The sequence below is a fragment of the Rhinolophus sinicus genome, linkage group LG11 (genome assembly GCF_036562045.2).
Source record: "Rhinolophus sinicus isolate RSC01 linkage group LG11, ASM3656204v1, whole genome shotgun sequence".
NCBI lineage: Eukaryota > Metazoa > Chordata > Mammalia > Chiroptera > Rhinolophidae > Rhinolophus > Rhinolophus sinicus.
In genome coordinates this window covers 20,256,272-20,283,279 of record NC_133760.1, presented here as the reverse complement: position 1 = coordinate 20,283,279, position 27,008 = coordinate 20,256,272, and the positions used below count along the sequence as shown (strand labels likewise).

The window sequence follows — 27,008 nt, the reverse complement described above, 5'->3', positions numbered from 1 at the left end:
TGAATCACATCGTTTAAAGCATGCTAAAAAGAGTAGGCAGCAGTGTACGAGGGGGATTTGGAATTTGGTGTGCCAGAATGCCTGGCTCAGACTCCGGCAGGAGTGTTATGAAATAAACATTGAGCAACCCAGGGTGAGGTCGTTCAAGAGGTTCCTATGGTGTCCCGTGAGCAGCTGGCGATAGGCCAGCAAGTACTGCAAAAGTAAACGGTCAATTTGTTGGTGAGATGAGTAAGATGTGGCAACGATGCCTGATGCAATAACTGGCCCTGTGTACAGTGTTGGGGATGTTTTCATCTGTGTGTGTGCTGGCTGCATTGGGCGGAAAGCAGACGACGTTAGGAAGGGGTATCCACTCCGCAAACGCATGGGTCTAGGGTTTTGGGAACGCTCCTTTGTTGTCCCTTTTTTGCGATGATGTGACTCTGTCCTGTAAGCTCATTATGAGAGCATCACGCCTGAGTACTCAATGGAAAAAAATTACAGTGTCTGGAGAAAAAAATCCCTTGTCAGACAGCATCGAAAGAGTTCCAGAGTCAGGGGCAGATGGGACTCTCCCCAGGCGGGGAGAACGCAGGGGTCTGTTCACATAAAAACTATTAGAGGCCTCCTGTCAAGAAATGTAACTCACCCCAATCTGTAAACATGAGACCGTCCATAGTCTCTTGCCTAGAAGCTGTCCCACCACCTGGCATTTCATCTTTCTGGTTCTTTTACAAAAATAGTATTTGCTGGGCTTCTTTTCTGACTTTAGAAGGTATTCTTGTTCATTGTAATTGAGGAAAACAACAACAGAAAAGTATAAAGAAAAAAAAAAATGCCTGGAATCTCCTCAAGATCGGTTGCAATTTGCTGTAGTTCCTCCCAATCTTTTTTCCGTGCACTAATTGGCCAATACTGATGATATGATCTTGTGTGTTAGTTTTCACTTAAGATTTCCTGGAGTCCCTAAGTATTCCTCAAAACCTTCATTTCCAGTGGCTGTGTAACACTTTGACATACAGCTACACAAAAATGTTCAGCCATCGCTTTGATACCTGCTAGCTTATTTCCAGTTTTTCACAATCATAAACAGTTGTAATAACATGTGGTCTGACTTTCTGACTTTCTTCTCGGGATATAACTTGCAAGGCAAGTTCCAGAATCAACGAATTTCAGTCTTTCTGGAAAGAGTAATGTGTACTTTTTCATGAACATGAACACCATCATTGAGGGTGTTTTTTTTTTCATCATTGAGTTTTATTCTAGTAAAAAACTCTTGCAATCTGACGCCTAGAAATGGCATCTCCTTTCAATTTGCACCTCTTAGAGGACTGATGTTTGAGGATTTTTCTTTTGTGCTTTTGCTGCCAGTTACCTTTCTTCTGTGAATTGTCCAAGTATTCACAAGTCTGCCTTAAATACAAATCTTAATTAAGCACATGAAACTAGTCCTTAAGAAGGTCAAATAGAGTCTGCAATTATGTTTATGTGACCAGAAACTTCAGCCTGAGTAAATTGTGACTTGCTTGAAAAACGATGGGTTCTACGTCACCGAAGCTTTTCTACATGTAATAATAGAGCTGCTGAAGGAAAAAAAAAAAAAGTGAGCTTTAATGACAGGTGAACTTTCATCAACACGTTTACCTCTGAAAATCATTTTCTTTCATCTCCCTCAGGTACCAGTGCCCAGCCGGCTGCCTGAACAACAAGGCGAAGATTTTTGGAACTCTTTTTTATGAAAGTGTAAGTGTGGCCAGTATTTCTTTAAATGGCTTGTGTGAAATGCTGTCGTGTGTTTTTAAAGGAGGTTGGTGGTTTTCATTTTAGTATATGTGCTGCCGAAGCGAGCCCATGGTTGGTAGTTTTCACATGAAAAGATTTTCTTTCCCCTCCTTCAGCCAACCTTAAAGTTTGTGGAGCTGACCCGCTGATACGTGCGTCTTTATGGGCTCACACATTTGTGAAGTCACTTTTGGGCAACGGGGTCAACCGTCATGAAGATCAGTCTCCATTTTAGACAGAGCGTTAATATGCTCCACTGCATGGAGCGAAAGGGCTGTTTGTCACCGTTTTTAGTTTGCAAAGCACCTTGGATGAGTTGTCTAAGATAAGCTACCCCAGGAAAAAGACGTGTTCTAGAGAGAGGCAAGAGTCAGAGGTAGGGTGAGCTTTGGCCCGCCATTTTGGCTCTTTGTGGGTTGAAGACAAATTTCTTCTTGGGTATTTCTGACAAAGATGACTTCAGATGTCCTTACAGTCTTTCCCTTGTCCCCAGTCGTCCAGCATATGCCGGGCTGCCATTCACTATGGGATCCTAGACGACAGGGGCGGCCTGGTCGACGTCACCAGGAACGGGAAGGTCCCTTTCTTCGTCAAGTCTCAGAGAAATGCTGTGGAGTCTTTGAGGTAACTATTCCATGATCAGCGTTCCTTAAAACTTTTTTCTGGTTATAAAAGTGTTGTTGAAACTTGGAAAAGTACTGAACAATATAAAGAAGCAGGACAAAAATAGAGCCTACCTTAGTACCATAACTCAGAAATCGCCCCATAGGCAATTGAGCATATTTCGTTCCAGTGGATCTCTCTCTCTCTCTCTTTAATTTGGTTGAGTTTCAACTCCTGCTTTTTCTCCCTTCCTAATTCCCGAGAACTCTTCAGACATGTCATCACTAACGGTTGATGGCATCTTTGAGCTTGTAAACTAATTCTGGTTTAGCAGTTTCCTTACTTCGTAAGACTGAGGCTTTTCATATTTTAAATATACTTACTTTTCTTGGCAAGATAGTGTTTTTCACATAAGTTATGTGGATGCTTGATGGGTCAGACCTGTTTGAGGAGCAGTGGGGAGTTCATGTAGAGCAGCCGGAGACCATGTCTTGGTCTGTCCATGGAATCAGATGCTAAAGTGACCCAGGAGTGTGGAGCCCAACAGAGATCATGGGGTCAAACAGACCTGGTTCTGACTCTTTCTTGTGCATGACCTTGGGCCGGTTTCTTCATCCCTCCTGGGTGGCAGCACCCTCATTTATAAATGAGGACCATAGTAGGACCCAGGGCTGACACCCAGCTAATCCACAACAGGACAGCAGGTCAGGGATTCTCCATGTCAGTGATCATTCCAGGGTCCGCAGCAAGGAAAGCACTGAGCAAAATGCTCCCTCAATGTTACAAGGCCACGCAGAACATTTCAAAAACGACATGAGTCATTCCCCTTTGAACGATCTGGCTCTCTTTGGGGAAGTTGGAGTATTTCCCCTTCTGTCTTCGCTAGGGACTTGGGGGTTATGTAAATAAAAAAAGAGCAAGGAAGTCTAAACAAAAGCAAAGAAGATCCTTGCGGAAATGTCATTTGGGTGACATCAGCACTGGCCATGACAAAGCTCAGCTGTGGGCTTGGCCAGGTTCGGGTCCTTCCTTGCCTGGCACGCTTGTCCTGGAGCCACTTCCGGTCCTTTCCAATGCCCAGCTTTGCATCTAGTGTGGGTTCTTCACATTTTAGAATTCAGGGAGTCTGTGAACATCACGGCAAAGTAAATGAAAGCTTTCTTTTCACTACCTTCTAGTTGAAATGTAGCATTTCCTTCCATTATGAACGTTGGCCCCCAAACCAGAGTAGTGTGAAGCAGGGCTGGTGCCTCTCTTATTGGTAGAAATCCACTTGCTGCAGACATCGCGAAACACTGTCTCTGCCGTTGTTACCCTAAAATGACAGTAGTTAGAAGACCCGCCTCTAGATTCTGTTTTTAATGCATTAATAAAGAAGCCCAGCTATTACCTTAATGCAAATTTGTTTTCATACTTTCTTAATGATTTTAATAATAATTGATTTCCCATTAATCTTTTAAATATATCACATGCGTTTTAAAATTGTTACTCTGAGAAGGGGTCCATAGTCTTCATCAAGTCGCCAGAGGGGTCCTTGGCACAAAGACATTAGCGAATCACGTTCTAGAAAGTTCTTGTTCTAGATCCTGCTCTAGAATGTTCTAAGGGCTTTCAGACTAATGGAAAACAAGTAGGAAATGTCACGTTGAGGCTGTAAATAAAATAAGTACAGGAGCAAGCATGCGCATATAGAAGCCGTTCTGTTTGCATTTACCTAATATTTTCTTTTACAGCAAATACAAGGCTTCCAGCTCATTCATGGTGTCAAAAGTAAAAGGTAAGCGGGTGGTCTTTTTTTTTCTCATGTGACCATAATGCACGGGTTATTTGGGTTTCCCTGGAAATTTCATTTTCCTTAGTTGTTGACTTAGTGTTTCTGATACATCTTAACATTGTGGTTCTCAGCAATGTAAAGGCTTTCTGAAGAGGTTCCTGAGGAATTTTTCTTTAACTTGTTTCTCAACCTATCTGAACTTGGCATTGGCCACAGATTGCCAAACCAGAAACATAGGCCTAGGGTTCCAGCTGAAAGTCACAGACACTTCAATGCCTGCGTCTAGAGTAGCAAAGAGGTGGCATAGGACGTGTCAATTTCTACGGCTTGAGAAGGATTCTGAGGGCTCATTCTGGGCTCAGCAGAAAAAAGAGCTTAGTAGATTAGTAATGTCTGCCATGGACAAGAGAGGGAAACATGGTGTATGTTAATTTGGCAAGGGTGGGATGCATCCATGGGAGAGCACGCTGTAGTCACTCCCTCCTCAGGCCAAATTCTGCCTGAGGCTATTTTTGTAAATAAAATTTTATTGGCACACAGCCATGCCCATGCATGTATGCATCAGCTATGGCTGGTTTCTGCATCAAAAGCCTTTAAGTATTTGCAGCATAGACCATAGGGCCCACAAAGCTGGAAGTATTTGTCCTCTGGCCCTTTAAGAAAGAGTTTGCCCAGCCCTGGACTAGATGAGGACATGCTGCCAGAGACCACAGGTGGTGAGTCTGAGAACCACCACTTTCTTAACATCTGCTGTTTAAAGACAACATACAACTTAGAAGAAAAGAGTCACCAGCCCCCTTGGAAAGAGCTCTAGGCTTGGAATTGGAAACCTGGGTTCTCATTCAGGTCCTGTGAGGTCTCAGCTTTTCTCAGCCTCGGTTTCCTCGTCTATGTAATTACAATAACACCTGCCATGAGGATCCAATGTGGTAACGTAAGGGAAAGTTTCAAAATCGAAAAGCACTATACAAATGAAAAGTATTCTCCATCCACAGAGAAGTTATTGCGGGTAGTAACACCCTTGACCAAGAAACACACTCAGGCCATGGGTTTTGTTTCATCCCTTGAATGGCCTTAAGTGGAGTGCCAGAAGCCCTGGGACTTGACACCTGCTGGGTTCTCACCCCAGCTCTATTTGAGGGCACAACAAAGCCCTAGGATCCAGTTGTCTAGCAGCCCATTTCATGGGCCGGTAGCCTGAGGCCCAGGTTTGCCGGTGGCCTGACCCTTCCCGACACTTCCTGTTCACAGTGCAGGACCTGGATTGCTACACCACCGTCAGTCAGCTCTGTCCATTTGAGAAGCCTGGGACCCACTGCCCAAGGTAAGGCTCACTGGCATCTGTTTTTGTAAACACGGGGGCTAAGAGAAGAAGGTGCCGTGCTGGGTTGGGGGTCATCTCCTGGCCGTGAAGCACAGCAGAGTTCCAATGTGGCCCTTGGATATGCATACCCAGGAAATCAGTCAATTTGTGCTCAAAGTCAAGGGCCCACGAGACCTTCCCTGAGACTGCTCGTTCTCAACCCTGGCTGCACATTGGAGTAGGCCGAGGGGCACACATTCCCAGGGCCTCTGCCCAGCGGGGCACCAGCCTCTTTAGAAGCTTCTGGGAGACCCCTCTGGGCAGCTAGGGAACTTAACTGAGAAAATGACTCTGCTCCACCTGGTGCTATTCCCCACTCACTTCACTTGTAGAAATGACTTCATTTGCTGCACAGCTCTTCCCAAGCCCCCTCAGACAGACCTCGAGATTTGTCATTCTTAGTCTCGTAGGTCAGTCTAGAACTCTGGAAGCTGGGAGCTGCTTGTGCCCTTTAAATCAGCTCACTGATGATGATTCTACTTGATCTGTGATATTTTCTATGGATCACTTTAGAAATAGCTTACTAAAACTCAGCTTTCTGAGGTATAATTTGCACACAATCAAATTCACCTGTTAGAAGTGTACAACTTGATGCGTTCTGACAGATGTGTGCAGTCATGCAGCCACCAGCACAATCAAGATAGAGAGCGTTTTCATCACCCAAGAAAGTCCCCTTGTGGTCTGTCCCTTTCCCTCCACCTCCTCCCCATATCCCCGCCAAGCACTGATCTACTTTCTGACATTCTAATTTTGCCTTTTCTGCAATTACAGATACATGGAGCCATCACATTGTGTAGACTTTTATGTTGGGCTCCTTTCCATCTGCATAATACTTTTGAGATTCAGTCATGTTGTTGAACATACCTGGTTTATGCTTTCATGTTGTCATGTGATGGTCTATTCTGTGGATGTACCACAATTTGTTTGCCTAAGGAGTAGGTTTCACATGAGTCTGCCAAAACCTTAATTGGCTGAGTTTTGGAGGATGTGGCATCATAACATAAGAGTGTCCTCCTAGCATGTATCTCTGAGGTACCCATTAGGTCCTCTCAGAAGCTGGGTGATGTAGCATCCTGTGAACCCTTATCCTGGGCCTGAAAGTTTGTAGATTCTAGAAGGGAAAGACTGACCTTAACACTGAAAGGTGGAGACCCCTGAGATGTGAGCAGAGAAGAGACCTGAGAGGGTGCCAGTGACAGAAGAGATGGGATGGTGACAGAGAAGATGGGAAGATGGGATGGGGTCCCTGACTTCTCCCTTTTATTTCTCACCTTCACCTGTAGGTTTTCTCATTGGCTCCCACTGTCAGTGCCACTACCACGCTGACCCCCTCTTAAATGTTCAAGGAGGGATAACAACCTTTTAGTAATTTCCCCAAAGATTAAAGAGAAGCAGAAGGAAATAATTTCAGCAAAAACAAACAAGCAAAAAGAAAAACTGGATATAGCACAAGTATCCAAAGTACAGGTTTCTGACCTGCCATTCTAGAAGATCTAGGAAAGAACATTCTTACCTACATTCTTGTTTCTTTTTAAAAATCTGTGTGTCAAACACACACACACACACACACACACCTTCTTTCTCTCCTGCCACCTCTGCCCCCTCCCCCCATAGGACCATTTCAACTTCTCCATCCCTTTGCCTGGCTTTCTTCCTTCCCAGAATCCTGCCTGTCTTAGGGCCAGATGGCTTCCGGGCACCATTTTGGTTTCTTGGACGCTGAGCTCCAGCTTATGGTGTACTGTTCCAGAAAAAGACAAAAGACCTTTTCTTAAGTACAGTTCATGCTTTTTCCTGGTTCGAGTCTCTCAAACCACGTAGGGTCCACCCATTGCTAGTTGGAGGCACTCACCTCACCCCGTATGAGGATGGCTGGGATGTGGTAACTGAAACAGCAGTGATCTAACCCCTTTCCGCCTCAGGTTATCAGTGCCCCCTCCCTGGAATATTCTGTGACTCATTGAGGTGAGGGCCCTCCACCCTTTCCTCCCCCATACTGGGAAGTGGCGTTTAAAAAGTCTATTGATTATAATCTCCATAATGTACCCACAGTATGAACTGGCCAACGCCCAAGAGAGTAGGAGGTACAACCTCTTACAATCCCATACTCACCTCTCTTAGATATTTATTCCCTTTGTTGTTTGTGTGTGTCTCTTGGGATGGGATTTTAAAAATCTACATGAACTGTTTAAGAAGAGGAGAAATATCTTCACCACTGCTAGGGTGGGAGAGGTATATATATATTTTTTCTTAAAACGTGAACGGTATGGTAGTTTCCTTTCCTCGAAGAACCTAAATCTTGAAATTCAAATAAAGAGGCCAGCGGCTTCTCAAGAAGTATTGTTTTCTGCTGATCATTGCAATCACAGAAATGTTTCCTGTTTTCCAGAGTTCATTGTCCAGCGCACTGCAAAGACGAGCCATCCTACTGGGCTCCCGTGTTTGGAACCAACATCTATGCAGATGTGAGTATGCTGGCATTCTCAGTGACCACCTCTCAAAGCTTGTTAAGACCTCAGAAACCACGTTCCAAGGTCTGGATTCCAGAAAACTGAGATCTCATTGCTGTGCCGCTAGCTAAATTTAGACCACACATTTCTGCAACCATTACCCTAGTTTCCTATTTATAGTACTTCCACCTATGTACGCTCATGCATACAGAAGCAGCTGTACCTCATCTCACACAAACGTTTTCATAGTTTGGTAAACTGAATCCTGCTTCCCCGCTGACATACATTTTCAATGTGAAGGCTTTCATGAACCACATTCTTTATTTCCCTAAATATTTAGAAATCTTTCCAGCTTTCCTGATGCGCTTGTAGATATTGGCCCACTCTACTCGCTGCATTTCTTTTTGGCTATGTATACACTTAGCTAAAAGCACACAGAAGAAAATACAAATTATACTAATTTACTTCTTGTTAATAACCACTCTTATTATGTTAGAGCCTGTTCTTCTGTATTTCCCTCCTAATTTTAGCAAGGAAGCTTTAGCCTGATTTTTAAATCTTTTTTTTTTAAGTGAATCATCCAGAACATAGTCTGCTCCCTCCAGCTGCCCAAGCTTTAGGGACAGGGTGACCCAGAAGATGTGACTATGGCCACTGCTCTACCCAACAGCCTGTGTGATCTTCTTGTCAAATTGTTTACCTCACTGTTGAATGAGCCAGCTGGGATTTTCTAGTTCAGGGAATCTTCTAGATCTAAATTTCCATGATTAGATCAGCATCACTCATCTCCTGCTAGCATTTTTACTCAACCTTTTCTGATCTTCATTTTTACGGTTCTCTCTCATCCACCACTACCATCTTTGCCTCCATCTGCCTTCATTTGTTCCAGATTACCATAAATATGGGGACACTGTGTTCTGTAAGGTCAAAGCAGCTTCATGGCTAACCTTTGTTACCTTTCTTTTTTCTTTAAGTGAGTCTTTGTTCTTTTCAAAAGCTGTTCAGCCAAAATTGAGTTTTAAAAGTTTAATGAAGGAGTAAAATAACGTATATCAATTGTTATACTAAATATTTGAACCAAAGTTTTCTATTAAAATGCAGAGACTTTGATTTTAAAATAAAGGGATGGGCCAAGTGATTCCAGCCAAATACAAAGAAACAAACAAATAGCAGGGGCAATATTGCTATCTGACAAAGTGGAATTTAAAGTTAAGCATACTGAATGGGACAATGCAATTAATTATGCAGTGACACCAAAAGTACAATTTATGGAGATATGAAAATCAAATCTATATGCACCAAACAACATAGCAGCTAAACATAAACCAAAACCAAAAAAAAAATAAATAAATAAAATAAGTTAGAAGTGCAAGGAGAATTTGATGAAAATTTAGTAGTAACATAAAGCTGCCTTTTACTATATTTTAGGTTCTTTAAAAAAAAAACCTCTAGGTTTTGTTATCCCCATCTTACAGAGAAGGAAAGTGAGGCTCCGAATAAGCTGCCCAAATCACGCAGGCTAGTACGTGGCAAAGGTGAGATGCCACGAGGGTGTGTCTTGCCTTAGGCTCTGTTCTTTCCTGACTCTGGGTGCCTTGCTTGAACGTACCTGCACTCGTCAGTACACAGATGTGAACGGGCATTTGGATGAAAACCCGTCTTCCGTCTTTAACTAACTTGTTCTCTCGGGTTTTGAGCTTTTGGAACCACAGTGCTCATGATGGCTTGGCACATAATAAGTGTTTGATTAACATTTGTTGAAGGAATAAATAAATAAAGATAATACAGTAGTCAATGCTTAAACAGCTCTTCAGAAAGTAAAAGAAAGAAGGAAGGAGGAAGGAAGGAAGGAAGGAAAGGAAGAAAGGGAAGGAGAAAGAAAAAGAAACAGAGAGGAGGAGACAGAGAGGGGAGGAAGAAAGCTACCTCCGTTTCAGAGGTTCTTTTCTGGCCTTGGTTTCTAGGTCACTCTGTATTCTGGGAAATGATGATGCCTTTTGGAAAATGTCTGTTTAGCTAAGAGATTTATTTTGGGAGCGTTGTCTCCAGATCTTCGAAGGGCCTAATACTGCTGCAGTTCCTGCCTGCTCATCCAGAGTGCATTACTTGGCAGACCCCTCACTTTGTGGTGAGCTGCAGGCAGAAGTATCAGGGTGTAGCCCCAAGAGCAGAGTCTGGGTCAGAAGACGCACGTTACAGCCCCACCTGTGACATTTACCAGTTGTGGGATGGCGGGCAAGCCTCCCTGCCCCCTCTGAACCTCAGCTGTCTTATCTGTCCTCTCTTTCTCCCTTGGCGGTGGAGTTCTCACATTGTGCGTGCATCAGATCCCCCAGAGGGCATGTTCAAACAGATTTCTGGCCCATCTCCTGCATTTCTGGCTCAGTGGGTCTATGATGGAGCCAGAGAATCTGCATTTCGGAAAAGTTCCCCAGTGACGCTCATGCTGCTGACCTGGGACCGCACTTCGAGGATTACTGAGTTAGAGACAACAGTCCCTGAGAACTGTCAGTAATGGTGAGAGTGACAAGGGTGATCAGTGGTGGTATTTATCTTATTAACTAACATCTATTGAGCACATACTGTGTGCAAGCCTGCCTTCAGCCCTTGGTCTTTCTTAATCTTCACGATAGCCCTTTTAGGTTATTACTGTCCCTGTAGAACAGTGGACAGCTTGCTGGCTCTGGGTGGCAGTCAGGGCTCTGCTGTTTACCAGCTGCGTGATTTTGGGCAGGCCGTTTAACCTCCCTGAACCTCAGTTTGCCCTTCTGTTAAGAGGGAATAACAATAATAATACCTACGTTGCAGGGTTATTGGGAAATTACTATATCAACGCATCTAAAACACTAAGAACAGAGCCTGCCTCGGGGATGCTGAAAAATGTTAGCTATGATGATCCCCACTTTACATGGAGAAATGAGAGGCTCCAGGGGTTAAAATAGTCATCCAAGGCCACACAGGCAACAAGTGACAGATGTAGGATTGGCTGCCAGCCTCACTGAGACCAGGTCTCTGCAGATAAGTTGTTACTAAACATTCAGATATTCGTGTCATGTAGGGACCTGAGAAGAGAAAGTAGACAACCTGTACCATTCCAGAAGTTCAATGAAAGGAGAGGTGTGGGAGGAAGGAGAGAAGAAAAGGGAAAAAAGTATTTGCCCAACATCAGGGGTTGAAGATGTGAGTTATCGCTAATGGTCGATGCTATCATGTGAGAAGGATCTGGCCGTGGGTGTGAGGTTTGCATACTCATGGCCCATGGCTTGATGTTATCACAGAAAACTTCTGTGCCACTGGTACCCAGAAATCCTCCGGGGATGGGAGGCAAAGGACTGTCACAGAGGGTGCAGAACCAAAGGACACTGCCTGTTGGCAACTTTTAGTCAAAACGGTGCGCCTCCCTGGTCTGGGTCCCAGGAGGGCGAGCTTGGGACACTAGAAGGATTAGTCCCTCTGGTCTCCAGCTGGAAACAGCCTCGGGGCCTCCCTTCTGGGAACTCGGTTAGCAGAGTGAGCAATACCCGGAGAGACAGAAAAAAAAAATGCCAGTTGTGCCTGCCAGGAAGAACAATAAGGATGCTTGTGTTCACTGACAACGCTCACCTCACTGACAGCGAATGTAGCGAAATTCTAAAATGATCATTTCCCTTCTAACATCTCTGCACTTCTCTTTGAGATGGCTGCAAATTGATTATTTTATCATCTTTGAGGTGGGGGAAAACCCTTTTGAGAACTGGAAAGCTGTGGATCCTTTCTCCAGGCAAAAAAAGGGGGGGCTCCCTTGTGCAGAGAGGGTGACAACCTCCCCTGTTGGCCTGGGACTGAGAAGTCCGCGCCCATCGCGTCCTGTGCTCAGCGCTAAACCAGGAAAGTTCTTGCTGACCTTATTGGTTCAGAGTTCTGCCTGCACCTCCGGAGCCTCACAGATTCCTTGGAGGCCGCTTGGGGCCAAGGAACCCTGTCCTCATTCGTTTATTTATTGAGGGAGACAAGATGAGTTAGTGCAGGGTTAAAAACAAACAAAACAAAACAGAACTCTGGCCTTCAGTTACCAGGAAAATCAGTCATTGAAAGCAAGAAATCCAATTCTCCAGTCTTTAGAATGAATATGTGTGTTGGCTCTGAGTCTCTCTACCTTTTTAACCGCAACATGAGCTTCCCAGGGAACAGGCAGAGAGGGGTCTTCCGCTGTGAAGCCTTTTTCTTCTTATGTGAAACCAGGAGCGTCTGTGGAATGACCTGGGTTTTCAAGGAGAAGGCAGTCGCTGATCCCTTGCGAGGGAGAGTTTGCAGTTTCTGAAAGGGCTGCAGGTTCTGAGTAGTTAGTTAATAAGCACCTGCTCCAGTGACATTTCAAATTTTCAAAGAGCTCACTTTAATCCATTCTCTCATGTCTGGAGTTAGGGACCTGCTGGGTGGGTTGCTTGTCCCATTCGAAAGGCAGTTCAGGGCACATCTTCCAAACACAGATGGGCCAGGGACAGGGGTGAGGACAGGGGACAGAGGAAGTCAGAGTGCTGTGCCGGGGACAGAGGCTGGGCCAACCACTCCCGGACTGCACTGATGACCTGTACAAATTATTCTCCTCTAGGCTACGGTGTAGCGTTCTCTCTCCCTCTCTTTCTCTTATTGTGGTAAAATATGCATGACAAGGATTTCGCTCTGGAGCATATTCAGACACGTTGAGTATATCCTCATTGTTGAGTAACAGATCTCCAGTTTTTCATCCTACAAATCTGAAACTCTGTACTCATTGGACAGCAATTCCTCAGCCCCCGCCCCCTGGCCCCGGTAACCAACATTCTGTTTTCCGTTTCTGTGAAGCTGACTCCTTTGAATACCTCGTGGAAGTAGAATCATACAGCATTTGTCTTCTTCCCTCTCTTGTGCTCTTCGTGAAGGAGGTGCTGGCTTGGTTAACCTGCGGTTGGGACCTTAGTCATCTGTGGAGACAGGGGATGAGTGGGTCCCAGGCACTGCAGAAGGGTGGCATGGAGAGGCAACCAAACGCAGACCCACCCTCCCGCTGAGTGACTCATTGCCTTGGCAGCACTGAAGTTTTCCAACTCAGGACCTAGTCAGCAGAGGCCTGTCTCCACTCCCTGCACCGCACAGGGGCGGCCTAAAGCACAGCCTGGCCCCGTCCGGAGTTGGGGACACTATGCATGGAGTCGACACGCTAAGCTGCCTGTCATGGCCATGGCCACAGGTGACTAGGTCGTGAGTGAAGGCAGGGCTGCAGTTCGTCTTCCTGCCTTGTAGATATCGGGTTGAATTTTTTATCATTAAGTTGGCAAGTTGCTGAGCTGGCCTGAGCAGCTGACTCCATATCTTCAGATGTCACTGGGGCCATTCTTTGGGTGGCTCTATTGTTTTATATACAGGTAGCTCCCACTTTCCCAAAGTTCACGTGATGTGAACTTTTAGAAAACAGGAGATACTCTTCACTTGATGCCATTTCAGCTACAGAAGTTTTCACAGAACACTCTACTTTCAGATAGTGGGGTAAACCTGTAACTGGAAGTCGTCAGACGCAAGCGGTCTAATAAATGGGATATTTCTGTGATAAGACAGTGATTAGAAGCTGTATCAGTTTCTTATTGCTGCTGTCATAGATGACCACAAACTTAGTGGCCTAAACAGCACAAATTGCTTCTCTGATGGTTCTGGAGTTCAGAAGTCGGACACAGGCCTCACTGGCCTCACAGCAAGGGGTCAGCAGAGCTTCCCTCTGGAGGCTCCAAAGGATAATCCACTGTCTTGTAATTTCCGGCTTCTAGAGCTTCACCCATTCCTTGACCTGTGGCCCCTTCCTCCATCTGCAAAGCCAGCACTGGCAGGCGGGTCTTTCTCATCCTGCTTCTCTCTGCCTCTGATCCCCCTGTCTCCCTCTTATAAGGACGCTTGTGACTCTGCTGGGGCCACCTGGACGATCCAGGATACTCTCCCATCTCAAGGTTTCCTAGACTTAACACAACTGCAAAGTTCTTTTGCCATGTGAGGTCACATAGTCAGAGGTTCTCGGGGTGAGGACATGGACCTCTTTGGGGCCATTATTCTGCTGACCATAGAAGCATAGACTTTACACGTAGCCCGACCTCAGTTAGAATCTCTACTAAGCCGTTAACTGTCTTTATGGCTTTGGCAAAATTGTTGAATCTTGCTAACCTCATGCTTTGCGACCAGTCAAATGGGAATAACAGTGGTTACCCATCTCACTGGCAGATTAAATGAGACGACAAGCCAAAGGCCGTCTGGTATTTAACATGCTCAGTGTGCGTGTCAGCTCTGCTTACAGTGAAGGAGGCTGTCACCGCACAAATGTCACCCCACAGCTCAGCCCGTCTATGCCGCTCTGGCTGCAGCTGACAATCTCCTGACAAGTGTTTAAAATACTCAGTCTTGGGCTTCACCCCAGAGCAAGTGAATCTGGTGGGGGTGGGAGGGGTTGGGGGATCTGGGCACTGGCATCGAGCAAAGATGCTGCAGATGGCTCTGAGGTGCTGTGAAGACTGAGACCCACTGCCAAGGCCAGTGTCAGATTTTAGCACAGGCCAGATGAAAGGGTCATAGAAGAGGCAGGGGGGTGTGCCTTGCCTGGTTCTTAACCTTGAGTGTGTATCAGAACCACATAGCCTTCGTTTGGGGAGATTCTCAGTCTGTACGTGGGGGTGAGGCCCCAGGAGCCTGCATCTTTAACAAGTACCAGCCACCCCACCCTGAATGAATTTCCCTAGCTTTGAGAACTGTTGATTCGTTACTCTCAGACAACCCGATCTGAGGACCATTTTTCTATTGGATCAGTTAAGGCCCTAAGGAAAGTTTTAAAATGAGGGTTTTGTTACGCAGGAATTGGACTATGTGATGACTTTAGAAAACAGCATACCCTACCACACTGCTTGAAGCCCAGTGGCTCCCTGTGCACCTAGAATAAACCCAGACTCCCACTGTGAGCCTCACAGCCCCCCGTGACTGCCCCCTCCTCACCTCTCCCACCTCTCCTGTCCCATTTTGCCTGACTCACTCTATTCCAGCCACCTGAGCCCTCTTTCTGTTCCTTGGACAGGACCTCAGGGCCTTTGCACAAGCTGCTCCCTGTGCTGTGCTCAGAGATAGTGCCATGACGGTGGCCAGTTCCTTTTGGTCACTCAGATTTAAACTCAAATGTCACATCAAGAGCAGTCTTCCCTGATTAACTCATCTAGAATTGCTCCCTCCACCCATTTTGTCTCATGATGTGGCTTTATTGTCTTCATAGCTTGAGTTACTTGTTTGTGTATTTGTTTACTTGTCTGTTTCCCTCCATTCTATGAAAGCAGGGTCTTTATTTTATTTTTTTAGAATCCCCCTGTATCTAGGATAGTTCCTGGCACATAATAAATAATAGGTGCTTGGAAAATATTTTTCAAACAAATGAACACATTAATGAATGAATGAATGATGCCAGGTCTCTCCGGAGAGACCGCGGAGGAATCAAAGTGGTGATAGTCATTTCCTCATGGGAGACATGGCCAAAACCTCACCAACCGGGCTGCCAAGTGACAGTTGGCCCCCAGCAGGGCTGCAGCCAGGAACCCGATCTCCTTGACACTGATCAGTACTCTTCCTGCATTTTCAGACGTCAAGCATCTGTAAGACTGCCGTGCACGCAGGAGTCATCAGGAATGAGAGTGGGGGCTACGTGGACGTGATGCCTGTCGATAAAAAGAAGACGTACGTGGGCTCGCTCAGGAATGGGGTCCAGTCTGAAAGGTAGGGCTGCGTTCTCTCTCACAACATCCAAGGCTAACGGGTGGCCCTTGGGGGTCCTGGCAAGAGGGCCCCAGACAGTGCCCATTAAAATGAAACTTGAGCAGGCTTGCATTAATGCTTCACCAGAACACCCAGGACAAGCCTGTTCTCTTCTCTTCCTTTCTTTTTTCAAAATAAGAACTTTTTTCTTTCTATTACCAGTGCATGATTCTGTAGGAAATTTAGAAACATCAGATAAGCCCATAGAGAGACAGTCATCCATAATTTGTCAACTGGGGGAGTTACTGTTACATTTTTGGTGCATATCCCTCTGGCCTGTTTTCTATGTGTGGGCAAGCATTTTTGCCCCCATAAAACAATGAAATCAAATTATAGTTTCATAGTGGTTACATATGGCTACATGATAATATAGTTACATATCATTACATAAGAGCAGAGTCTGGAATTCCACAGACCTGGGGTCTGCTTCTTACCAGCTTGTGACCTTGAACAAGCCACCTGATTTCTCTGAGCCTCAGTTTTCTCACCTGTCATATGGGGATACCAGTAGTCTCTACTTCATAGGGTTGTTGGGAGGATTAATTGAGATGGCACCCAGCTCTTCTCATAAGGATAACAGTCATATTGGAGCAGGGCCCACCCTAATGACCTCATTTTAATTTAATTACCCCTTAGAGGCCCGATCTCCAAGTACACTCACATTCTGAGACTACTGGGGTTGGGACTTCAATGTGTGAATTTGGGTCACACAATTCAGCCCATACAGAGAGGAATGCTGAAGACTTTATATTTGGGGGGCCCTCTTTAGAGAAGGAATATGACATCGAGAACATAATATGTGCTAAGGCCACTCGAAGCTTGAGCTTTCATGGCTCCATGGAGCGTGGCACCTGTCCCCACCCTCCCATCATCTTCCTGGGGCGCTTTTGAGCCGCAGGACGGTGCCGTATATGAACACACTGTGGAATCAAGCGATGCAAACCACAGGCATTTCTTCCCAGGGGCTTCTGCACAGTCACTGCCCTCTGCCCCCAAGAGCTAGAATTAACAGCTTCTGCCATTTCTCCCTCAACGTTTGCAACCTTTGTTTGGGAAAGGCTTAACGAAGGGAAATTCCATTGATTTAATGGGAGGGAAATGAAGCCGCTGATGAGGTGGAATTTCCTGGCCAGGCTAGAAAGCAAGCCCAGAACACCAATCTATTGTGCTTTTTGTGCACTTGAAGAGAAGCAGTTGTTCTGAGGCGGGGGTAGGTTGGCCTTTGTTCTCTGCCTGTATTTACCCTTGAGGACATCACAGCAGCTCCCCAGGGCTACAACAAGAGCTTATCGTGTGGCCCCCACAAGTGGGTATCTGGGGAGGGCAGGGAACCAAGATGGGGTCCCAGGAATTGGCTTCTTTCTCACTGTCACACCCACCACTCCAGGGAGACCCATTGTTCCAAGGGACCCACCTGAATGGCCACTGTCATTATGAGTATCTTTCAGGTAGCTTTTCCCAGGCCCAGAGTGGCTGACACCCACCACACTATTCAGCAGCTAGCTCCTACCCCCCAAGTGGTGGTAAGGTGTGTGTGTTGTGGGGAGTGTGGGGGGACCTCAAAGTGGGCTCCTAGGCCAGCAGCATCCAAATCACCCAGGACTTTACTAGAAAAGTAGCTTCTCGGGCCCACCTCAGACCTGCTGAATCAGAAACGGGGGGTAGGCTCTGCAGGCTGTGTGACATGCCCTTCAGGGTCCTAATGCACACTGGAGGATGACAGGTGCCCTGTAAGGATGATGGAAGGTCACCGTGTCTCTGGCACACGCATCCAGCACTGTACGTGATTCTGATATTTTGCCAGTAAGCGTCATTCCTGTGCTACATACTCACTGTGTGCCGAGACCTGCTGGGATCCACGGCACCCTGCACATACAGAGGGAAGACGCTAGGCCAGGAGGGCACAAAGGGTCCGATGGCATTTGGGAGCCTGCTGCACTGTTTGTCCTTGGGTAGGCAGTCTCCCTGATTTTCGGTCCCTTCTCTGTCAAATGGTTGCTATGAGGATGAAATGGGGCGGTGTGTAGGAATGCTTATTGGTGGCTCATAGTAAGTGTCCCCAAAATCCTGTGGCCCTCATTGGTATGACATAACTTCTAAGGTCAAACCTCAGGACGCTATGGCTCTTTTCACGTAGGATCACAATGTTGTAAGAAATAGCCTACGTGGATTATCTTCCAAGGACAAGGGGAAAAGCCTCTTCCAGTGAGTCCGTCTTTCCTCCTTGCATCCATCGTTCTGAGGTGCGCTCACCCATCAGGCGTCTTGCACTTGGGGAGCTCTTGCCATGTGCCAGGCACTGGGACCCAGCAGGGAACGCACAGCCTGCCATCTGCCCTTGTGGGACTTACCATATAGTGGGGGACAGACGGTGCAGAAACAATGACTTTAGTAGCAGAGCACAGGTGGTCCATGTCACGGGGTGGGGGGGGGAGTGCAGGGAGCTGAGCACATCGAGCAGGGCTCCCCATCTTACTGTCCAGAAGCGCCTCCTGGTGACATGGCTCCAGCAGATATGTGGCCATCTCTGGCATGGCCGTGTTCTATCCTCCCCTTGTTTAGATGGGACCTCAGCAACCCTCTACACAGAGCCCGTGGCTGAGAAATTTCCCTAGTACCTGGTCCCATGAGGAACTGTGGGAACCCACCAGGGGCCAGAGGATGGCATTGTCCCCAACATCTGCTGGGACCCTAGAGTGGTCACAGTTGGTCCCGAGGGAGATGTTGGTCCCGTACTGCAAAACGTTCACAGCAAACTGCTTTCTAAATTCAGGGCATCCTTCAGTCAATCAACACACCAACAAAACCCTCCTGAACAAAGTTCTCAGCACACGGGCCAAAAGTCGGTTCTGCGTCAAAGTGGCATTGGTTTAGCAATGACCTTTTTCTAGAAGAGGATTTCCTAAAAGTCTTGAAAGGTCACCGTGTAGAATTCGGACAACATAAGCGGGCAGGCACCTTCTCTGTCTCACACACATGCCCATGATGGATAGCAGAGGAAGGTGTCAGAAAGGGCTTTTGATGTTGGGACTGGGGTTTGTCCGAATATTCTCAGGAAGAAGCTAGGCATCTGGTTGAATATCAGCTCAGGACTTTTTCTTAGGTCAGCACTATTTTTTAAGACATATTTCACAAGGAGATTGGGAAATACACCAACAATGACATGGACAGCTTCTCGGTCCCTCCCAGGGCAGGTCACCCTGCTCCCAGAACTGCCAGCTGTCCTTTCTCTTTAATCCAGTCAGTGCTGTGTGGTGCCAACTGATGGTCAGTTCCACCCTAAGTAATTTTCACCAGCAGGGTTGACCCTCCAGGACACAGCCTTATGTTTGCAGCTCCTCAGGGACCTGTAGGCCCCTGCCTCCCAACGGGCTCGTAGCATCTGAGCCCTCCATTGCGATTTTGGGTCAGCCAATGCCATCTTCAGGGCTGGTATGGCCACAGTCTGTCCACTTAGGGTAATGGTTAGAAAGGGGGTCCCAGAGCGTTGACAGATCTGGACTCATATTCCAGCTGCACCTGGAACAGGTGTTCCATTTGGGGCAAGTTGTGTCATCTCTCAGAGCCTTGGTTCCTGTCTATAAGTGGGAAGAACCTGAGAGATCTCGTGGGGTTACTGCAAAGAATGGAAGGGTAAGATGGCCTCTTAAAGGATTGAGGCAGCATCAGTTGTGTAGTATGTGTGTGTGCTGGACAGAGCTGCTGGCACAGACAGGTGAGTGTCAGCCCCAGGGCAGGGTGAATGGCCCTCAGAAGGCTGGAAATCGTTAGCCAGGGCTGAGATGGTGACACCACCTGAGGCTACCGACACGTAATTTCTCAGAGCACATTTGTCACCACTCATCAAGTCGATCAGTGTTTCCTTGTTAACTGAGTCAGCTGAAGGGAACTTCCCAGAATCTTCTCTGACCATCCAGGTTCTTCCCAAGTTCTACAAGGGAATTTTTGGGTTGCTTTTTCCTTTCTTCCTTCCTTCCTCCCTCACTTCCTTCCTCCCATCCATTTTTCTTTCTTTTTAAAATAAGATTAGAGAAACTTTAAGAAATAGTGAAAATAATTTTAAGAAATTGCTATCACTGAAAATCCCACCCCTAGAAAGAACCACTATACCTATTCTAGTATGTTTCCTTCCAGATTTTTTTCTGTTTACACACAAACACCTTATTTTTAGTGTTGTTGTTTTTTAATATAAAAATGGGATCATATTATCTGTATCATTCTGTTGCTTTTTTCAGTCAGCAACAGATTGTAAATGTCTGTCCAAGTCATGTCTGATGTAGTCACGCCGTCTGTTTCAGTGGCTATACACTATTCCCTTGTGTGGACAGACTGTCAACTTCTTTTTCTTTTCTTAAACTTTTATTTATTTTAAGTGTGTTTTTCTAGGACCCATCAGCTCCAAGTCAAGTAGTTGTTTCAACCTAGTTGTGGAGGGTGCAGCTCACAGTGGCCTATGGTGGGGATTGAACCAGCAACCCTGGTGTTAAGAGCACCGTGCTCTAACCAACTGTGCTAACTGGCTGCCCCCAGACTGTCATTTCTTTACCCGGTTGATGGACATCTGTGTTGTTTCCTTTTTTCTTTTACTGTAATAAACAACACTACAAAGAACATCTTTGCACAAGCTCATATGCTTTCCTGACACTTTCTTTTGGTAACTTCCTCTTAGTAGCGTAGTCACAGCTGCCAAATTGACCTCTTTATGTATTGCACAGCATGTCTCTTTCCTGTTTAAACCCTGCCCCAAATGGCTTTCCATTTCGATAAGAATCAAATCTCCTCCCCTTACCGCACAAGGTCACACCTGATGCCAACCCTGCCCACTTCTCCACCCTCTCCTGGTGCATTGCTCGTCTTCATTCAGCACTTCACCTCATCAGCATTCTCGCTGTTCTGCAAATATGCCAAGATCATTCTCCCCTCAGGACCTTTGCACATACTTTATCCAACCCTGAACCCTTCCACCTCCTATAGATTCCTCTGGCTGGGTCCCCCTTGTCATTTGGATCTACACACAAATGCCACTTCTCTGAGGAAGCATCTTCTTCTATTGAGTCTATGGTCACCCTCCCTGATCTGATCTGATCCCATTGCCCTGGATTTTATTTTCCTCCCAGTACCCACCACTGTCTGAAATTATTACTTACACATATTTAGCTGTTTATCTTCTACCCCCCAGACCGTAAGCTCCATGAAGGCAAGAACCCCATCAGTTTTGTTAACCCCACGTCCCCAATATCCAATCCAGGGCCCGGCACATAGTAGGTGCTCAGTAAACAGGGATTGAATGACAGACTGATTGCTGAGTTCAGCAATTTGTTTAGAACTGGTTGAGGGATTTCTAATACCCTTTTGAAAATTATTTAGTACCTTTATTAAAATGTTCAATGCCTTTTATGAAAATTGCTCAGAAATGCTGTGCCAATTTACGCTCCCTTTGTTTATGTAAGGGAGTTACAAGGTAACCCAACAACAGAATCAGAAACCAAGATTTTGAAAAATTGGTTATTTTATAATTTATCAAATCATACCAGTTTTTCATCAAACAAGCACAACTGTCTGCTTACCTAGCAGAAATTGTGCTTAGTAAGTGAAACATGAACAAATGGGGACCCACTGCAGGTTTTTTGACCAACCCAGAGCTGGGGAATTCTTTGCCTGAGGCTGTGCATGAGACAAACATCAGGTGTTATCACATCAACACCCTCACGTCATCGGCACATTGTCTGATGTGTTAAGAAATACACACCCAGTTCAGTGGGCCTGCTCTTGCCTCCAAGGTAGACGAGGTGTTCAGTGGGGATGCTTGGTAGGTCCAGGAAAACATCCAGGTACCTTGGGGTACCTATATGGATGATAGCCTGAATAGCCCCCTTGTACCTGGGTTGTTTGGAGCCCTGGAAATGGGAGAACCCCCTGCTTCAATTTCCAGTAGTAAGTCAAAAGACACAGACCCTGGTAATTTTCCCCAGCGTGGCTTGCCCACCATGTGGAAGAGCCAAGTGCCTTATGGCTCTGGGTGGTTCTCCCAGACTATTCATTTGGGCAGAGAATCCAAGGAAATCTTGCAACCCAGAAGTCTGAGGAGGGCCCTAGAATCTGAGCTTTCCAGAAACCAGCAGGGCAGCTGGGGTAATGCCAGCCCCTGCATGGAGGACGCTCTCTATCTCTGCATGATCCAGTGTGGATGGCTGGCACGGAGGGCACCTCGGCCAAGCATTCTGCTCTGTCCAGGCTCTTGGCTTTTCCCCACAGCTCCATCTCACCAAGGGCTCCTATGTGATCCATATTTCAAAAGCTCTATCCCAGGGTAACCAAAAGCATGAAGCTGCCATGGGGAAAGAGGGGAAGCAGGGATTCCCAGCAGCTTGTTCTGTGCAGATGGCTGATCTTGCCAAGTAGTCTGAGAGGGCAAGGGCCCCCTACCTAGTCCAATCTGGGTCCCTCTCATCTGGAGGGGGCACTCTAAGGAGATCAGGCTTAAATCATGGCTGGGCTGTTCATCTTAACGCTCAAACTTATTCATAATGAGTGAGATGCAAGTTAAAACTGTAATACAGATGGATGCCATTCCCTAGTTTAGACTGGCTGAGAACAGAAAGCTAGATGACACGCTGTGCTGGAAAGCATGCAGGTAAAACAGGGGTGCCTCATGCAAAGTCGATGGAAGCTGTCAATTGGCACAACCTTTATAGAGGGCAGCTTGGTGAGCTGTCTAAATTACAAATGCACACATCCTTTGTTGCTGCAGTTCCCCCCACTCCAGGAGCTCGGCTACAGGTACTCTTCATAGATATGCAAAAAGTCCGGGACAAGGTTGTTCTCTGTAGCATTGTTTGCAAAAGCAAAGGATTAGAAACAACTAAATATCCATTAAAAAGGACCCAGTGGTCTGTATTATTATACTTTAATACAATAGAATACTATGCAGTTGAATAAAAGGGACAAGAAAGCTCTCTCTGTTTAGAAAGCCACTACTAATAGCTATAACAAGACAATAACAAATGTTGGCAATGAATGGCATGGAGACACTGGAACCCCTCCCTCATGCATTGCTGATGGAAATATAAAATGGTGCAGCCACTGTGGAAAACAGTTTTTTTTAAAAGTTGAACCTGCAATTAACATACAACCCAGCAATTCTGCTCCTAGGTATCCACCCCCCAAAACTGAAAACATATGTCTACACAAGCACTTGTACACAAATGTTCATAGCAACTTTATGTATAATAGCCAAAGGTGGAAAGAATGTAGATGTCCATCAACTGAGGAATGGCTAAGTAAAACGTGGTATACCCATATAATGGAATATTATTTTGCAATAAAAAGAAATGAAATACTGATTTATGCTACAACATGGATGAACCTTAAAAACATGCTCAGTGAAAGAAGCCAGTCACAAAAGGCCACATACATTGTGTGATTCCATATATGAAATGTCCAGAATTGACAAATCCATAGAGGCAGAAGTTGCCAGGGCCTGCGGGGAGGGAAAATTGATTATAAACGGTCACAAAAGAACTTTTTGGGGTGACTATAATGATCTAAAACTGGATTGTGGAGATGATTGCACAACTCTATAAATTCACTAAAAATTATTCAATTGTACATTTAAAAAGGGTGAATTTCATGGCATGTTCTACTTCAGTAAAGCTGTTAAAAAAAGCTTTCGGTTAGCTGAAGGATTTAATTCCTATCTTAAGAGAGTAGTTTTTATTAGCTGTGTGACCTCGGGTAAGTTGCTTAATTTCTCCTTGCTTCTATTTCCTCACTCGCAAAATACAGTGTTTCCCCGAAAATAAGACCTAGCCAGACAATCAGCTCTAATGAGTCTTTTGGAACAAAAATTAATATAAGACCCGGTCTTATTTTACTATAATATAAGACCAGGTCTGATATGATATGATATGATATGATATGATATGATATGATATGATATATGATATGATATTGGGTCTTATATTAATTTTTGCTCCAAAAGATGCATTAGAGCTGATTGTCCGGCTAGGTCTTATTTTCAGGGAAACAGGGTAGGGACACTAATGACACCTACCTGGGAAAGAAGGCAAAAGGGAGGATACACAGTACTTGGCCGGATGCTCAGCCCAAAATCTGAGCACAGTCGGAATGCCGTTTTAATAACAGCAGCACAAGCATTATTGTTATATTAATCACTCCTATTAATCGGTCAACCAGATGGCTACTATTTTGGTTGACAGGTGGTAGTGAAAACCAGGCAGAAGTCTTGGAGGGTGAGTTCAATTCAGACAGACTGGGGCCAATAAGTCCCAGAGCTAAAAGAAAATAACTTAACAACCCTGACCTAGATTCAGGCCCAGGTCCATTTGCAAAGAGAATGGAATTTGCCAGCTGTTCCTGGCTGGGGCAGACTCTCTTTCCAGCAGCTGTTGGGAAATATCCCTCAGTCATGGTTCTTCCACCGCCGGGACATGAGGGGCACCCACCTCTCCCTTTCCAGCCAGAGTCCCTCTAGGAAGTTCTCCTTCTGTAGATAACATTCCCTCTCCCTTCTTTTTCAGCTTGAGGACTCCTCAAGACGGAAAGGCCTTCCGGATCTTTGCTGTCAGGCAGTGAACTTCCAGTGCTGGGGAGAAGGGGGATCTTCTGGAAGGCTTCGGGGTTTTGCTTTTTATTTTTATTTTATCCTTTGGGGGTGGGCTGGGGATATGGAAAGTTCCTTTGAGTGGTGTTCAATGTCCCATCCTTCATGCTTTTGTCTCATTTCCGCACCGTTGGAGAAACAGTGTCCTTGGGCGCCTGGCTGGACAACTGGTGACCGGTCCTGCTGAGGCCTGGGGGTCTCCATCTGGCTGCCCTCTCTGCACAGACAGTCACCTGAGAAAGTCCTTCCTGTGTGTACTTTTGCGGGGGGGAAGAGAGGATTCCAAACCTGCAGAGAGGGCGCCGGCTTTGGAGCTCACAGGGTGAGGTGTTCAGGTGCGTGGGAAGAGGCATACTGAGCACGCGCGGTGGGTAGTTTCAGGAATGGGATAGAAGGTAGCTATTTAAAAAATTACAAACCACAGTCCGTCCCTACCAGTGGAGAAAAATGGGTTTAATGTTTGCTGGTCAGACAAATGGGCCGGAACAGGGGGCCAGGGAAGTAAGACTCAGGCTCTATCCTGGCACCCATCCTTGCTAGCGTCCTGCCATGAGCAGGCTGGTTCTATATACAGCAGTGCTGGTTTATTTAGAGTTCAGCAGTAACTCCAAAGATTTATCTTGTCTTTGTCTTTCCCTTCACCCACGTGGTCCATCTGTTTGCTGCCGTGACTTTTGGTCTCGTTGAGGACTAATGAACCAGGATCCTTTTTTTTTACCCCCTCCCCATTGTGGCTCCCGCACTTGCCCAGATTAGTTTACGTGTCCTGTGTCACACTGGGGTCTTTCCTTTGCAAGCGATTCTGTTTGAAGCCCCACTTTTTTATTTTAAACTCCTCGCCTCTATTGGTTCCACGGAGATGTCTCAGGACAGCCAAAGAAGGGCTGTTTGGTTGCTGCTTTTAAAAAAATGACAAACGTGCAGATTCTGCTTCCATCCGATGACCTATTTTTTAGGAGTAGGGGGAATGGATTCCTTAGTACCTTCCTTGCCGAAGTGAGCAGCTTCGGGGAGAGGAACGGTCTGTGGTTATGAAACCATCCTGCGGTGTAATAACAACAAGAAAGGGTAACACTCTAGAAGGATTTCTCTTCCTGTTTTTGTGGAACAGCTCTTGCCAAATGTTCCTGAGGCTCCGAGGAGTGTGGTGCTCTCTGGCTTCCATCACTTTATAAACGTTCTTCATAAGCCCAGACCAAAACCCACAGTGAAATCAAATCCACTTTTGTAAATAGCGTTTCTTTACGGAAGGTAAAATTCCACCCTCCAGCACCAGCCTGGCCAATAGAACACTTTGGTGAGTGCCAGTTTCAAATTTGATTTCACTCTCCATCAAAATATTTCAAAGGCAAAAGCATCCGCAGAAAAAGAAAAAATGGTGTGTTGTTGAGTGCATTGCTAATTAATGCAAAAACTGACAGTAGAAAGCTTCTCCAGTCCCCACTTTAGAGAGTTTGTATAAGCAATAAAGCTCTGAGCTCCTCAGAGCTGAAATTCGTGGGACTGTTTTTGTTATGTGTACTGTGGGCTTGTAGTCATTCATCGGTTCTGACTGTTCACCTCAAATGTCAGAGTGAAAGCATTTGGTCAGCCTGTCAGATACTGTGTCTGGTTACCACCAAAGATCTGAGTACTAGGAAATTTCTGGATATTATGTGTTGGTGCTACTGGACTTCTGCTTGTCATCAAGCCCTTTGTGGCTGTGGCTGTGGTTATGTCGAGCCTGCAAGGCTGGGTGTTTAGAATTAGTGACATCCAGGGGAATTTCAGTGGGTTTGCTTTTGAAGCCTCATGCTGGAGGCAGAATCTGAAACTTTCAGAGTCGACTCCATCATTTTCAATTAAGTTCCCGGGTTCCTGAATGCCTCATTAGGCAGACCCATCGAATAACATAGAAAGTTCTCACCCAGAGCCAGATCTTGTGTCTTTTTAATCCTCACGAACATTTTCAAACTGGAACTATTTTTCTTCTGAAAATGGAAACTAAGATTACAAATGATCAGCCCTTGTAATCAGGGACCACCTCTAATTTTGTGTTTAACAGTGTCTATTGCACCATCAGCACTTAACCCACAAAGAGATGGTAAATCAGACCAACCGTGTTTCTGGGTCCCCTGCCCCCAAAATGAAAAGTTTCGGTGCCTTTTAGATTTTTGTCCCATCGTGTTCTGAAATTTCATATTGTCTGTAGGCTTTACTCAGCCCGCAGCTTATGTGTGTGCTTTTTTCTATGAAAAATGATGTATTTTACTACTTCCTATGTACAAACGTTTATTGTAAAAAAAAAAAAATTGTGCTTTGCATAAACAGGGACCACATTGCTGTTGTTTCAATAAAACTGGTTTGATTTCTAAAACTTTTCTGGGCCATATCTTTTATGGACAAATCTGAACAGTCTGTGAAATAAACCATCTAAAATCTCCTTACAGGCTGTTAGCTCTTTTGTTTACACCACTTGTACCAGGAAGGAATGTTGCACATGGGCCAGAGATGCTAATTACTGCAGTATTTCCGGAGCCTTGAGGAAACCTCCACCTGCTAAATGGCAAGAGATGTCACTTAAAGTATGCGATGTCACACATGTCATCACGTGTGTGTGTGTGTGTGTGTGTGTGTGTGTGTGGCGGGGGAGCATTTGTC

The 27,008-nt window shown here is 45.7% G+C and overlaps 1 protein-coding gene across 1 annotated transcript in view; it reads left to right on the top strand.

The window, feature by feature from the left end:
- Positions 1-26,790, top strand: part of CRISPLD2 (cysteine rich secretory protein LCCL domain containing 2) — a 62,054-nt gene extending 35,264 nt beyond the window's left edge. Inside the window, exons 9-15 of the mRNA XM_019747136.2 lie at positions 1,659-1,725; positions 2,258-2,388; positions 4,101-4,144; positions 5,393-5,465; positions 7,894-7,969; positions 15,573-15,706; positions 24,286-26,790. Of these exons, the coding sequence (XP_019602695.2) occupies positions 1,659-1,725; positions 2,258-2,388; positions 4,101-4,144; positions 5,393-5,465; positions 7,894-7,969; positions 15,573-15,706; positions 24,286-24,340 (580 nt within the window). The 3' untranslated portion in view covers positions 24,341-26,790. The remainder of the gene's footprint in view (positions 1-1,658; positions 1,726-2,257; positions 2,389-4,100; positions 4,145-5,392; positions 5,466-7,893; positions 7,970-15,572; positions 15,707-24,285) is intronic.
- The last annotated feature ends 218 nt before the right edge of the window (positions 26,791-27,008 follow it).